At 34.9% G+C, this 14,617-nt stretch overlaps 1 protein-coding gene across 2 annotated transcripts in view; it reads left to right on the top strand.

Moving 5' to 3' along the window:
- The window catches only part of LOC145681179 (uncharacterized), a gene marked incomplete at its 5' end in the record, with an annotated part of 393,968 nt that overhangs the window by 258,508 nt on the left and 120,843 nt on the right, over window positions 1–14,617 (top strand). For both annotated transcript variants that reach the window (XM_081752658.1, XM_081752657.1), the window contains 1 exon segment: window positions 1,265–1,424. In XM_081752658.1, coding sequence (XP_081608784.1) covers window positions 1,265–1,424 — 160 coding nt within the window.

The raw sequence follows: 14,617 nt of genomic DNA, 5'->3' as shown, positions 1-14,617 counted from the left end.
GGTGCAGAATGTCGTACAACTATGGCATGTGACTATCTTGTTTTTCTTAACTCGGTGTTTTCCAGTTATTCATGTTGCTTTGAACATTATATTGACAGCTCTCATTTGTGTTTTTAGTCAATATATCTGCATTACATTTAGTTTCTACACAGCAAAAAATGGTTGTGTTAATTCAACTCAATTTTAACACAGGGCAGTGGTTTCAGCGTGGCTACGACTATGTTCTGGTGTTAGTTCAACACATACCCCACGGTGTTGGTGTTTAACACAGGGGGTGTGTTACGTCTTTAACACACAACTGGTGTTGAGCCGTGCTATAAGCGTTAATGAGGCACAAAATTATTCCCCCAAAATATGTTAAATCGCCTTCATGCGTAATGTGTTTACATTATGCTGAGTCTAAAAAAATACTTTAAACAAGTAAAAAATTGTGCTTCAGAGGGGGGGGAGGGCACGAACCACGAACCTTTCAATTACTAGCCGTGTGCTCTTCCGACTTAGCCACGGAGGCGATGAAGAAAACGTCGCTTATAGAGGGATAAACTGTTGAGGTCTTTTGAATTTGGCTAATCAGAGTGCTCCTTTAAGCCGCGTATATTCGACGATAACCGTTCGGGATAAGATCAAATCTGCTCGCCATGTAGACCTAATTTTATAACAAAATGAGTCTTGCAGAAAAACGAGACCCACCAGCACATTCGGAATTCCCTTATGGACGCAGACCCGTATCCAGGGGAGTCTAAGGGGCCGGGCACCCCTAAATTTTTGCTGTCCTCCCTAAAATTTCCACGGTAGGCTTGCAAATGAACTATAATATAGCAATGAACTATAATGTGGTTGGATCGCCCCCCCTAACTTCAGCCGGGGCCACCCTACATTTTTGGACTGGCTACCGGCCTGTATGGACGTATAAATAAAATTTCATGCAGACACGCTTGTTCGAACCTAAATGCTTTTCTTGCAAAAAATTTTTAAAAAAATGGGCGTGAGCTTAGCGAGAAACTTTTAAGAATTCTAATTGTGCTTTCAGCCAAAGGAGTTTTACATTGTTTAAAAAAAAAAAAAAAAAAAAAAAAAAGCTGTCCTTACCTTTTTCCTCCTTATGGACGCCTTTCTATGCATTGAAAACCTTGCATATTTGTATCACATTTTACAATTTCCTGTGTAATTCTGTCTTAATTTCATCAGTGCAGCTGCATTTTTTGTTATGTCGAGAGTTGTTTCTTGGAAAATTATTATTATTATTATTATTATTTAATTTCAGGATCTGAAATGTGAAAGGTACCGCTTTAAGGTGATAGTGTCGGAACTTCGCACCTCTACGTCCGTCGATTATAAAACGGCGCTGGTCGCCTTTATCAACTGTATTATAATATCGACGCCACAACTCAAAGACAGGACGCGACTTAGAAACGAATTTATTGGTGAGTACACTATTATTCGTCTTTTTAAAACACAAATTATAGTTATAATTTTATAGGAGTCAAAAATATACGTATATTTACTTGTTGAAAGGGTGCCTACACGTGGATAAATCTCTAATTGCGCTTCGCTTGTAGGTCTAGTAATTTAAGGACGCTGAATCGAATAAATCTATTTTTAAATATATTTGCCCGTGTGCTTACGAGAGAAAGAACTCCAAAGTTAGGTTATAAGTAAATAAATATCTCAAATTTCAGGTCAGTTTTCTCGTGACTCCATTGCCGAATATGTTTAGAAATAACTCCATTGGATTCAGCATTCTCAAAAGAAATACATATACAGGGTGGCCCAAAAGTAGGTATACACCCATGCATTCTAGTTAATGGGTTTATTTGCTTCGGCTGTTCCGAGCTTAAGGTATAAGTAAAAGTACATTAAAACAAATAATAAAGAAACTAAGTCTACTTGATGGATAACAATAAGAAATGATATAAAGTACAGTGAGCTGATCAGTACGGGACTGTACACCTACTTTTGGGCCACCCTGTATTTATTTGTGGAAAGACTGTGCATACAAGGGAAAGAATCTCAAAGTCGGGATATAAATAAACAAATATAAATATCTCAAATTTCAGATCAATTTTCTCGTGACCCTATTGCCGAATACAAAATGACCCTATTGACGAATCTCGTGCCCTATGTTTAGAAATAACTTCATTGGATTCAGCATTCTGAAATGAATATTTAAAAAAAATCAATTAGGATTTTATCCAAGCGTGGGCACTTTGATCATTAGCATGAGCGGTGATCTTTTTATAGACTCGTCATCTTTCTGACAACTCGACTACAATGTGATTTGATTGTTTCAGTAATATACAAAGTACGTCCCATATGTTATTATACACCTTGTATATTATTAAAACAATATACAGGGTGTATCTCAATATGTGGGACGTATTTTCAGGGTAGCTAGTGCTCACAAAATGAACAAATGCTCTGATAAATTTAGGTCCGAAAACACTTTTAGTGTTGATTAACTGCCACCAACTCGTGTCAACAATAAATCATAATTACAAATGAAATAAGATATTTCTTTAAAAACAGCATGTATAATCATAATTTATAACGTGGTCCTTGGTCTGTTATCAATTGTCATCAGTAGGGCCCGGAAGTTGAGGAAAAATCCTCTTTTTTCACGAGTGCCCGAAGACGAGGCGTAACATAATATATATTCATTTTGAGTTATTGTAGACCAGAAAATGGTGAATTTTATTTATCCTTTTTTGCCTTTTTCGACGTTTTTTTATATTTATTGGTCTTTTTTAAGCTTTTTATAGGTCTTAACGTCTTTTCTTGCACTTCATCTTTCGACAATAAATTTACTGGCTATTAACTCGAATCACCAGCACCTCTTAAACATATTTTCTTTAGTAAAAAAAATCAAAAGATAAGACATTCTTCAACGACTGGACTGATAAAACCAATCTGCAGCAATCACAAATCAGATAAGTAGGTGTAACAATGTCCTCCAGCAAAGGAGGCGAGGGTGGGGAAGTTTTCTTTTTAAGTTTGGACAGTTTGTGGAAGAAATGACCGACCGTGAACCTACCAGACGCTTGTATTTCTTGAGCGTTATATTCATTAAATATGTAATAAATATGTAATTCTAATTAAATTGGGTCTTACTTTTATGTCCTTTTTTCCAGTTTTTAAGTCCTTTTTTAAAGATATTTTAGGTCTTTTTAAGGTATTTTTATAGGCCCTTTTTAGGCAATTTTTCCGCTTTCAACTTCCGAATCTTAGTCATCAGTAGAAAAAATGCCTATTCTTTAATATTAAAGATACGACTTTATTGGGAAAACTATGTAATTTAGTATTTCAAGGAGGATCCTGTCTCTTCCGAGAAATATAAGTGCTGTTTGTAGTAATAAGATGCCGTAAAACTTTGGACTACTATGTGTACTGATAAAGTGCTGTAAAACTTTGGGCTGCTGTATACTGATGAAGTGTCTAAAATTTGGACTGTTATGTGTAGTGATAAAGTGCTGTACAGAATGTAGTCACCAATTACACACGAAATACATGTCGAGCTTCGTTTTTACATATACAGTAAAAGAAGATATTAACAATCAGGTATATTTCTATATTATTTTACCATTATCTATGACTTGAATTTATTTTTTAATTGTATTTAGTGTTTATCTTCATTATTTCGAGTTATATTTAAGTGCCTATTTTAGTGTTTATTTTTTAAAAAAAATTTAAGTTCCTATTTTCCAGATGTTTAATACCTAAATATCCGGTGTCTAGTCATCAGTATTACTAACAATATGGTATTATAATAGAATAATGGTCTGTAGAATAATGGTAGAATAATAGTAGATAGAATAATGGTAGAATAATAGTAGATAGAATAATGGTAGACCATATGATAGAATAATGGTCTGTAGAATACACATAAAGTGTTAATTATATCATAGCAGAAAGTCAATTATCCAACTCTTTTGAACCTTTTTCTCGTTATGGTAAATATTGTCTATTGGTGAAACTAATTTATGATCATTTGTATTGTAGTATATAAGGGGCTGTATTTGTACCGGTATATTTGTGTTAACTGTATCAAAGAGAATAGAACATTGTTTTGGTTTCGCATATATATATATATATATATATATATATATATATATATATATATATATATATATATATATATATATATATATATATATATATATATATATATATATATATATATATATATATATATATAGTGGCGGATCCAGGATATGATCAAGGGAGGGGTTAAACCATTGTAAAGCAGGATTGAAGCCCATTTTATCCCGTGTATACCTAAGTGTCAAGGGGGACTATAGCCCCTATAGCCCCCTTCGATCGGCGCCTCTGTGTGTGTGTGTGTTTTAAGAAGATAATCCAATTCCATACTGTGGAAGCAAATTCCAGCTGCGACTAAACATACACGAAAATAATATTTACCAAATCTTGAAGTTGAACCTATGTTTCTAAATGCTTCATTTACAATAGCACATATACCGATAATTATTGTCGGTATATGTGCTACAAACGTTACATGACTATCAGAAATAACCCCAAAATATAACAAATAGGAACAACTGTATCTTTTTACATGCTTTTCCTTAACTTTCAATGGTTCAACCATATCCTTCATACTTTCAATCTTAATTTAGCTCATCTCCAGACGTCATACGTATGATAATGAAATCTTAAACAACGATATAAGTCGGGCGTCAATACAATTCTATTTTTACTTTTATATATTTCTAGATATTTACATATTTTTATTCTATTTGAAGTGAAGGAAACAAGTTTGCTGGATTCCTAATAAATAAAACCTTTTCATTTTGTAAATCTCGCCAGGTACTATTGGATGATGGGTTGTAAGTTGATGGAAGAAAATAAAAGACATTTCGCAAATCAAAGTGAACGGTGACACGTCAACGAGCATATTGTGCAATAAAAACGGTGAATTTTATTTTTTATTTTTTTTTCCTTAGAAACATTTATCTAAGTCCAGTGACCCACTAGCGTTAGTCTAGTCGTTAGTCAGTAACAGTCGGTTCTTCTGTTACATACATTCTTCGGCGTCAACCTGTTGTCAAATCCTCATTTGCTTCACATCTCCGACGGACGACGTGGTATATGAACCTTAACAAGAATTAACTCTACATTTTGCATGGTTTGGTAATAAAAACAGTTAGCATCCACCTATTTTAATACAAGAAGCCGTCAACTGCGGCTCACAACGTCCCACAAAAGTCAATTTTTATGTGTCGCTTCGTCGTTGGTTTTCGACTATTTAAAAGTTGTGGGAGAAAAAGAGACATATTTTGTTTTCATTACCATACTACTGTCGACAGACGAGAAAGCAATAAAAATATTTTTAAAGCGTTTCGCTTACCACGGTTTAATATTCGCAAACTGAGAGACAATGGTAAAGAACACACAAGTTTCATATTGTTTGATACAAGCCGTTTCGGGCAGTGCTGCCAGCTCCTACCTTTGTATTTATCTTTTTTTTTTCTATAAAAGAGAATGATTAATAACTTGTGACACTCGTCTTTTGATGGTGGGTTTTTACTTTAAAACCGTCTGGCGCACATTATGACCTTATTTCCTTCCGATAATCGAATAAAGTTATTCAAATATACAGGGTACTTCAAAAAGAGATAGACAACGTATGGGAGGTGATTCCTCACACGAAGATGAGACAAAAAGTATAGACCAACCTGGGTGCACAAATGCTTCCTTTTGCAGTTATGGACTGCCGGAAAAAAAGAAAAAATAAAGGTCCATAGCTCGAAAACTATGGGACCTACCGTTGTGAGGTCAAGTTTTCACTTAGGAACTTCGAACTAATATGTGCGCTATCCAAATGTCCATGTTTCAGAATCCTGCGGTACTTCCGCAACAATTTTTATAGAGATAGTTGGTGAGCACCTCAAATTAGGACTATATGCCAGTAGCCAAACTCCCTCTGTAAACATTGTTGCATGAGTACCGCAAAATTCTAAAACATGTATTTTTGGATAGCACACTTATTAGTTCCTAAGTGAAGTCTTGATCTGACTACGGTAAGTCCCATAGTTTTGGCGCTATGGACCTTTAAGGTTCATTTTCTCATGTTTTCGGCAGCCTATTACTCCGAAGTGACGGATTTCTGCTGCACCCAGATTGCTCTATAATTTTTGTCTTATCTTTAGGGATGGGCACGAGCGAGTTTCATTAAAACTCGACTCGACTCGAAACAGACATCTTTGAGCTTGACTCGAGAACTCGGCTCGAAAAATTTCCTCCAAGTCGAGCCAAAACGAGCCAAATCGAGCCAAAAGTTGTGTTGTGTGTGGTTTCAAGTACTTTTTTCAAGTGTCCTACATAGAGAATATAATTATTATCAATGATACTACTACTACTATAACATTATTATTATTATTATTATTATTATTATTATTATTATTATTATTATTATTATTATTATTATTATTATTATTATTATTATTATTATTATTATTATTATTATTATTATTATTATTATTATTATTATTATAACAACACCATGTATAAACATGAAAGATAGGTGGTTTGTATCTGAATTCTAAAAACTAGTTGACTGCTGACCTCGGTAGTCATGAAGTCTAGGAGACAAGGACATCGTTCACTAGATTCTGGGTTTGAGTTCTGGAGGAGCAAGTATCCGGGCTCGAACCAAAAATCGTTAAAAGTCAGAGGGCGCCGGCCACACATGTTCAAAACTGCTTGGTCCGGGTTTAGGGTTCTCAACTGCTCGAGCAGCACGGCTCACAGCTCATTCCCTATCGAGCCGAGCCAGTAGCTCACCCACCCAAACCGATACGAGCCAAAACAAACCGAGCTGATGGCTCACCTGAGCCAAGTCGGTGCCTCATCTCAACCAAGTCGGCTCGAGCTGCTCGCTCAGTTGAACCGAGCTAAGGCGGTTAACATCCCTACACGGGTTGGGCTTCTGCTTCGGCTCAAAACTTTCACCGTGCATGTCTCATCCTTGATGGTAAGAACTACAGTATATACTTATGTTTGTGCTCACGACATTTGAGGCTGTCTCGTTATAAAAATCCATTGTCGTCTTGTTAATCTAAACGAGACGAGATGCGAGCAGTCTCTCACCTCGTGAGCAACACTAAAAATATTCCACATTACTGCTTACATTTCTTATAGCTTTCGCTTTCCAGTCCAATCAGGCAATGATTTCAAAACGAGTTAAAATTAGCTAAACGAGCGAGCCATTTTTGAAACTCGACTCGACTCGAAACTCGACCTCAAAACAGTGACTCGGCTCGGAACTCGACTCGAGAAAATTACCTTTGACTTGACTGGAAACTCGGCTCGAATTCGCATCGAGTTTCGAGTCGAATCGAGTTTTAGCTCGACTCGTGTCCATGATGCCAGGAATCACCTTTCAAACGTTGTCGGTGTTGTTTTGGAACACACTGTATAGACATATTTTAGATATCCATAGGTATATTATGGGCAGCATATTAACTTCAAATATCTTAGAGATACCGAACTTATTTAGATTTCGTTAATTTGATTTACTCACCGTAGACATTGTTCCAAATCTACTTCATGCTCCCAATTACCTTTCCGTGAAATATGATCGACATCGGTGGTTTAGAGCATGATCAGCCTTTGTCTAAAGCAGTGGTTCTCAACCTAATCCCTATCACGAGTCCATTTTATCACATCCTCTTGCCAGCGATCCCCTTATAATTTCTGGTTTGTAATAAGTTTGTGTGAGATTTTTAATATATCTATTGCGGAGATCTCACGATATCCATTTATTTCTATAACAGTAGAATACATTTTTTTATACAGTAGTGGATACAGTAATTTCCATTAAAGCGAATGGATTAAAACCAAATTTGGTCAGTTCATTCATATTACAAATATCGAATCCGGTCCGTAATATTGTTTCAAAATGGAGGCCGTTCGAAAATTTTAAAACTTCATAACTCCCGTAATTTTCGGTCATATGATAAAAAAAATTAAGTGATTTCTGATTTTAGTTTTTAAAAAACTTGGACAGTTGTTAAAAAAATTATTGAGTATTGTAAATGACTTGATAATGTGTGTCACGAAGATTGAACCGGACATTGCCGCACTAGTGAAATCACACCGTGTTCAGGTATCTCATTAGGTTTCAATTTTAATTGTATTTCAATGCGCAGGTTTTGTTGCATTTGTATTTTTCTGGTATTTCAATGTGCAATTTTCATTAGTTTCATATAGTACCTTTTTCATTTAAATTGATTTCTAAACAACTCTACACTTGTAGAAAATGTTTAATAGAACTATTTTTTGTTGTTGTTAACAGTAACAATATGCCTATCAGAACAAAATTCAAAATAATATTTAAAAATATTTTCTGGTATTAGATTCTAATTATATTTATCTTCGCGATCCCATTAAACATTCTCGCGACTCTCAGGTTGAGAAACCTTGGTCTAGAGCATACATTTCGAATCTTGTTTATCTGGTGCCCCCTTCATAAACTCTGCATACTTCACTGTCCCCTTCTTCCCGTTGGTTGGTCTTATGTGATGTTTGTCTGAACTCTTCTGCGATTTCAGATCAAGCGTTGAATTCTTAAATCTTCAATAATAATAATAATAATAATAATAATAATAATAATAATAATAATAATAATAATAATAATAATAATAATAATAATAATGGGTATAGGAAAGACAAAATGACAAACATATAGCATCTCTAGTAGCAGAGAAAACTTGCAAACCGCTTGTTGTAAGCTTGACTTGCAAGTCGGCCAAGCTTGCATCCAGCTTGATTGGAAAACGTGCAAGCATGCCGCAAGCTGGATTCCAGTAACGAAGTTACATCGGAACAACCTTGTACTCAGTGTTTCATTCAAGCTTCATGCAAGCGTTTTACAAGTCAAGTCAAGTCAATAGCCAATGAATGGCCACTGATGCTATGACGCTTTGCAAAGGGTCTAAAGCATCGCTTACAAATACAATAAAAGGCAGATTGTATGAGAGCATGCGTTTCAAGTGCAAGCGGAAAGTCAAAAGCCAAGCACGCGCCAATTGGTTGAAAGCTTTCTTGCTACTGGAGATTTATAAAGTTAGTTGTAGCAAAATTGTAAATGGTCCATTAAAGAGTACTTTTTTCATTATTTCATAATCATTTTCCCCGCTCTTTGCTCCTTCTAGATTGGGAACCCTAAAATGGGTAAAACTAAAAATACTAACGAGCAAACATGATTTATTTTTTTCATACATTGTATTTGGTTCTGTTGCAAGGAAAATGCGTCATTTAAGATTTTCTATGGAAGCAACGTTTTCCACCGACACAAGAATTTCACATTTTTTATTAATGGGCTATATTAGCAATACAACTGATGAATAAAAACGTATGCATTACTCAAACTCAAGGGGGGGGGGCACAAATGATGCACCTGTTTCAATACAAATGAAATTGATACTGTCCATAGTATATAGCCTATACATCTTACTTATAAGTATTTTCAATACTTTGATCACAGGACCCGTGATGGCCTGGGCCCCCCGCAATGCGGGGTGTGCGGGTCCTTATTTACGCCCCTGAACGCAGGTCTGTTTTAAACAGGGCCTTTTTGACTCGGACTCATATGTCCGGGCCCTTCAGGCAAAGAATCGCTAAATATCGCAAGGAGCAGCTCTGTGTAAATCATGTAATAAACATTCTGTGACAGGGTCTGAAGTTATTTTACCTGTATATAGTTAGCAACCCTGATCGAGGTTGGTGACTGCAATAATATTTTGTAGTAGTCTATCTTTAGCAAGATGGTGGTGCTTCACTAGTTCAAAAGGAAATATCTTATTTTCCTTTTTTGAAAAACAAAGTCTTCCCTTATAGTTTTTTTTCCCTCAAAAGCCTTTTTTTGAATGTTACGTTTCTCTTTTTTGTCTTATTTTTTCGTTAGCTTCCGTTCCTGGAAGATGAAGTAGAAAGAAATAAAACCCAGAAGATTTTTAGTCTCTTCTCATATTTGTGTGGGTGACACTTAACCAAAACACAACATAACATCCTTCCAGTCAGCGAGTTTTTTCCTTCCCTCTCTTTTGATTCTTAACATTTTGTTTTGCTGAAATTTAGGAGAGTCTTACTCTGTTCTTTGCTTCACTTTCTGTTTACAATGTTACGTTTCCCAATGTTCAGGATTACAACAATTACAGCAAACGCAATAGAAAAGAAATAAAAGGTTCCATTACAGTTTCTTTTCTTTCTTTTTCTTTTTCTTTTTCTTTTTCTTTTTTTTTTTTTTTGAAATACCTCTGCAAAATGCCATTAGCTAAATGTTTACATTATTTGAACTCTATGACTTAATGAAATGAAATGAAATCTTTATTATTTACGTCCCACGGTTGTTCTGCTAGGCTAAACGAGACGGTGATAATGAGAAATGAATGAAATGGTGGAATAAAGAAAGTGGGAGGAAGCGGGAGAACCCCGAGAAAACTCACGCACACCGTGTTTGTCCACCACAAAGTTCACTTGGCGCGAGCTGGGATCGAACAAAAGACCCCACACACCAGAGGTGAAAGCTCTACCACTGAGCCACCGCGGCCCCCTCTAGTGATCTGTTGTCAGCACATCAAGTCTTTATCATTAGAGACCAGAAGCGCAACTATGGGATGGGGCCACCGGGTCCTGGTCCTTCCCAAAACTTCGTAATTCAGCATACATTTTGTACATTTTGTCAATAAAACTATAAGTTGTTTAGTAGGGAGATGATTGATGCCAGGGACGTACGCAGGAATTTATTTCGGGAGGGGTCTAAAACATTTTGGGGAGGTCCAAATACAATTTGAGGCTAAATTATATGAAAATTTCTAAAATTGCCCCTAAAAATAGACTACATTGACAAAAAAGTCGGGATTTCGGGGGGAGGTCCGGACCCCCAAGACCCACCCTCTGCGTACGCCCCTAATTGATGTAGCATGAAAATTTGATCTTACACTTCATCTTTCTCTTATAAAAAAAAATTTAGTTCTATCATTTTTATCTGAAAATATCGGTAAAAAGTATTTTACAATTACTTATCGTCTTTTTGGATCCAGAATAATACCTGTTCAATACTACATAGACATAGTAGTTTCTAGTATTGGATTCCTTTCCCCCCCAAAAAAAAAAGCTTGGACCCCTCCCAGCAAAAATTTCTGGGTACATGCCCCCTAGAGATTGAATATTAATCACTAAAAACATAGAAACCAGGGAGGCGTAAAGACAACTATAATTTAAAAATCGACAATAAAATCTAATTCAAAACAATGAAAATGTATAGAGTCTTGAGAGCACAAATGTCATATGTCCAGTTGTCTAAATTTTTCAGGAAATTGTTTCGAAGTTTCAAAATATTGGCAAAAATTAGGCTCGTGACTGAAATAGTTGAACATTGGGGATTAAGTTAAACATATTATTGGTTTTTTAATGCATCCTGGCATATCAAGTTATCATAACTGGTATCAAGGTATCAAATTAGCTGACAAAGTCAATATTGAGAAAAAATTGGACATATGAGATTTTTGTGCTCTCAAGACTCGGAATATTCAGTGACGTACAAAAATTGAAATTAAGTCATAAATGGTGTTCAAATAATCTAGAAATGTACCTAATGGTTGTTTGTAGAGATATTTTAATGAACGAAACATTAAATTTTTTCAATGTATATGTAATTCGTAAATTACAGTGCTTTACTGCAAGAAAGTTGTTGAACAATGCACATAACAGTGCGTAAAATCAAATTATTAGCAGCTTTGGAATTATCAAGTATATTTAATATTATTCATTTTGGCAGTCCATCATAAGAAACCGTTGATTGCAATTGCACACGATAACAAGGTATTTTTCAACTTGTCATTCCGTAGATTATATCTTTGATTGAATATCTAATTGTTTCTGATCGCATATCTTTGATTGAATCTCTGATCCTTTCTGATCGCGTATCTTTGATTGAATATCTGTTCGTTTCTGATCGCGTATCTTTGATTGAATATCTGATTGTTTCTGATACTTATTTAAAAAAAAAATCCAGCCCCAGGTCGTAATAGGCAAATTAGGTTCTGGAAAAACAAACACATTTCCCTCACTGAAGTGTTACTATTATTATTATTAACAAATGTAATTTCATCATGTATGCTCAAGGTTCTAAACACTTTACTGTGTCCGCCACTGTTATGACATTAACCTATTTCTTTTGTTATTGTTTTGTAAAATTACCAAATCCCTGTTATTTTCTTCATCTTTCAATTATGTCACTATTCATTTGTTTTTAATGCCATATCCTGGTTTTCTTTCTGAGAAACGTTATTACTTTTTCTCTCGTTCTCTTCCTAATACGAGATAAATATTTTCTATTGATTTCAACAGAAGACCTACTAGTGATGGTGTGTATCGTTGAAGCGAGCAATTCCTCATTTTCCCACTCATTACAACCTCAAACTATAGGAGTTATCTCCAACAAAACACGCTATATTCTGTAAAAGTCTGAGTATTTTTAATAAATTTTCACTGAAGATATTTTATTTAAAAACGAAGAGGATTCACTCCCTCATTATTGACCCATTTCAATTCCAAACAGTAGAGACGATTTGGAATCCTCAAAAACAAATATGCCATGTCCTATCAAAATCGACTTCTTTAAAGAAAGTTATACTTATCGAAGCTTCGTTTCTCGATAGTTCCTGCTTCAGTAACTTAATCAATATGTCTCGAGGTGAAGATCTCCGTCACTTTTGTTTAACTTTAAATGGCAATCTCTCTGTTCGATTTGTGGTCGTACTTCTCCTACTCATCATCAATTCTAATTACTCAATTGCAATTTATTACATTGTTATCTTCTTTTTCAATGAATATACCTTCTTTCTATTTTCTCACTATTGTTCTGTCGAAAGTTGTAATTTCCTCTATTTTTGCACAAATAGCACTACCAATATATGAAAACTATTCTAAGGCAAACCAGGAATTTCCTTTATTGCCATATGATAACAAATCATTAAGTACCAAATTGAAGACCTGAATTGTAGAACATCCTAAGTCCACCAGAGTACTTTTGTGATTTTAGAAGAATGACATACTTGGCATGCTATTCTGTTTAGCTGATTTCTTTGTATTTTTTTAAAGGTTTTGATTTGGATTTACTTATTATGCAAGTGAATAGCTCTTAAAACAGATGCTAACATAAAAAACAAAAAAATGCAAAATACAAAGAAACAGGGTGGACTTTGGATGTTATGCAATTCAGGTCTTCAATTTTTGATTGACATTTCCTGGGATACGAATCATAAGACGAAATGAGAAAAGGCGAATAGTACATACTTTCAACTGCATTGTCTTTACAAAATTCAAGCGTTCATTTTATTATGTTGCAAGTCAAAAAAACGATCTGTTTTATTCATTAACTGAACGTGTTCTTCGAAGAAGGGAAACATTCCATTTTCTGCCAAAATGAGGTTTTACAATTGCGGATTTAGCCCGGGGCCGGGGGCCATAGTCCCCCCAGTGTTTTGAGTGACAAAAATAATTTTAGCTATTATTCATATATTTTTGAAATTTTATAGTAAACTCATGATATATCTATCATAGTCTGGGTTCTGGTTGGGCCTACCAGTTTTTACCTTCTAGATTCATCACTGGTTTTATAGACAATATTTATACATTCAAAAGACGCATCCATTGTTCTGAAGAATAAATAAACTTCGCAATCGTATAGTATTGACTGGTATTCCATTCCGTAATTATACAGATCGAAAGCACAAAAGTATTGTGGCCAGCAGAAAGTTTAGTTTTAATTTCTCAAGATCGGATAAACGTGTTCTTCAAATGACACATTCAACTGTTCTATGTGCAAACTAGGAAGCTGGATTTGAACATGATTTGGGTAAGTCTTTGCTAGAAGAAACTGACGTATATTTGGTTGCCTAACCCCAAAGGCGTGAGTTTGCTTTACCCAGTGGACGCCTCAGTTTCGTTAAAGATGCAAGTCTCGTTAACACTAATTTAAAACGGGTTTTAAAATTAAAATGCTATTATATATAATAAAACTGCAGCTGTGCATAATACATTATAAGGATCAAATACTAATAGCGCTTATGTTTAAGGCAAACCAAGAAAAACAGAGCAAGACTAATCGTTAAAAGACGAAAAAAATCAAGAATGCATATTAGGTATTTAAAAAATATCTAAAATTCCATTTATCCGGTAGAAAGTTAGGAATTTCGAAGAATGATTCTGATTCACAATATAATCCCCGGGCCCCTTATATTTAATTTTTTTTTATTTTATTATTATTATTTTTTTTTTTAGTACTCCGCTTCTAATGTATGACATAACACATAGAAAACACATTCAAATGAAGGGTAAGGGGAAAAAAAGAAGGAATGCCACAAAAGTGCATTTTCGAGAAAACGGCGTTTTAATTAAGGATTGGCAAAACCGGTTTTTTTTATAAAAACCGGAAACTGGTTTCTAGAAAAAATCGAAACCTAAAAAACCGACATTTCAGTTTTCTCCAAAACGGGTTCGGTTTTTTTTTTTTTTACCGAAACTGGTTTCGCTGAAAATTTTTTGGAAAACCCATCAAAACTATTTCTGTGGAAACGAATCGGTTTCCGGAGAACAA

This window comes from Thermobia domestica, chromosome 3, assembly GCF_964235325.1.
Source record: "Thermobia domestica chromosome 3, izTheDome1.hap1.1, whole genome shotgun sequence".
Classification (NCBI taxonomy): Eukaryota; Metazoa; Arthropoda; class Insecta; order Zygentoma; family Lepismatidae; genus Thermobia; species Thermobia domestica.
The sequence above is the reverse complement of the archived record's forward strand: the minus strand, read 5'-3'. Positions and strand labels throughout refer to the sequence as shown.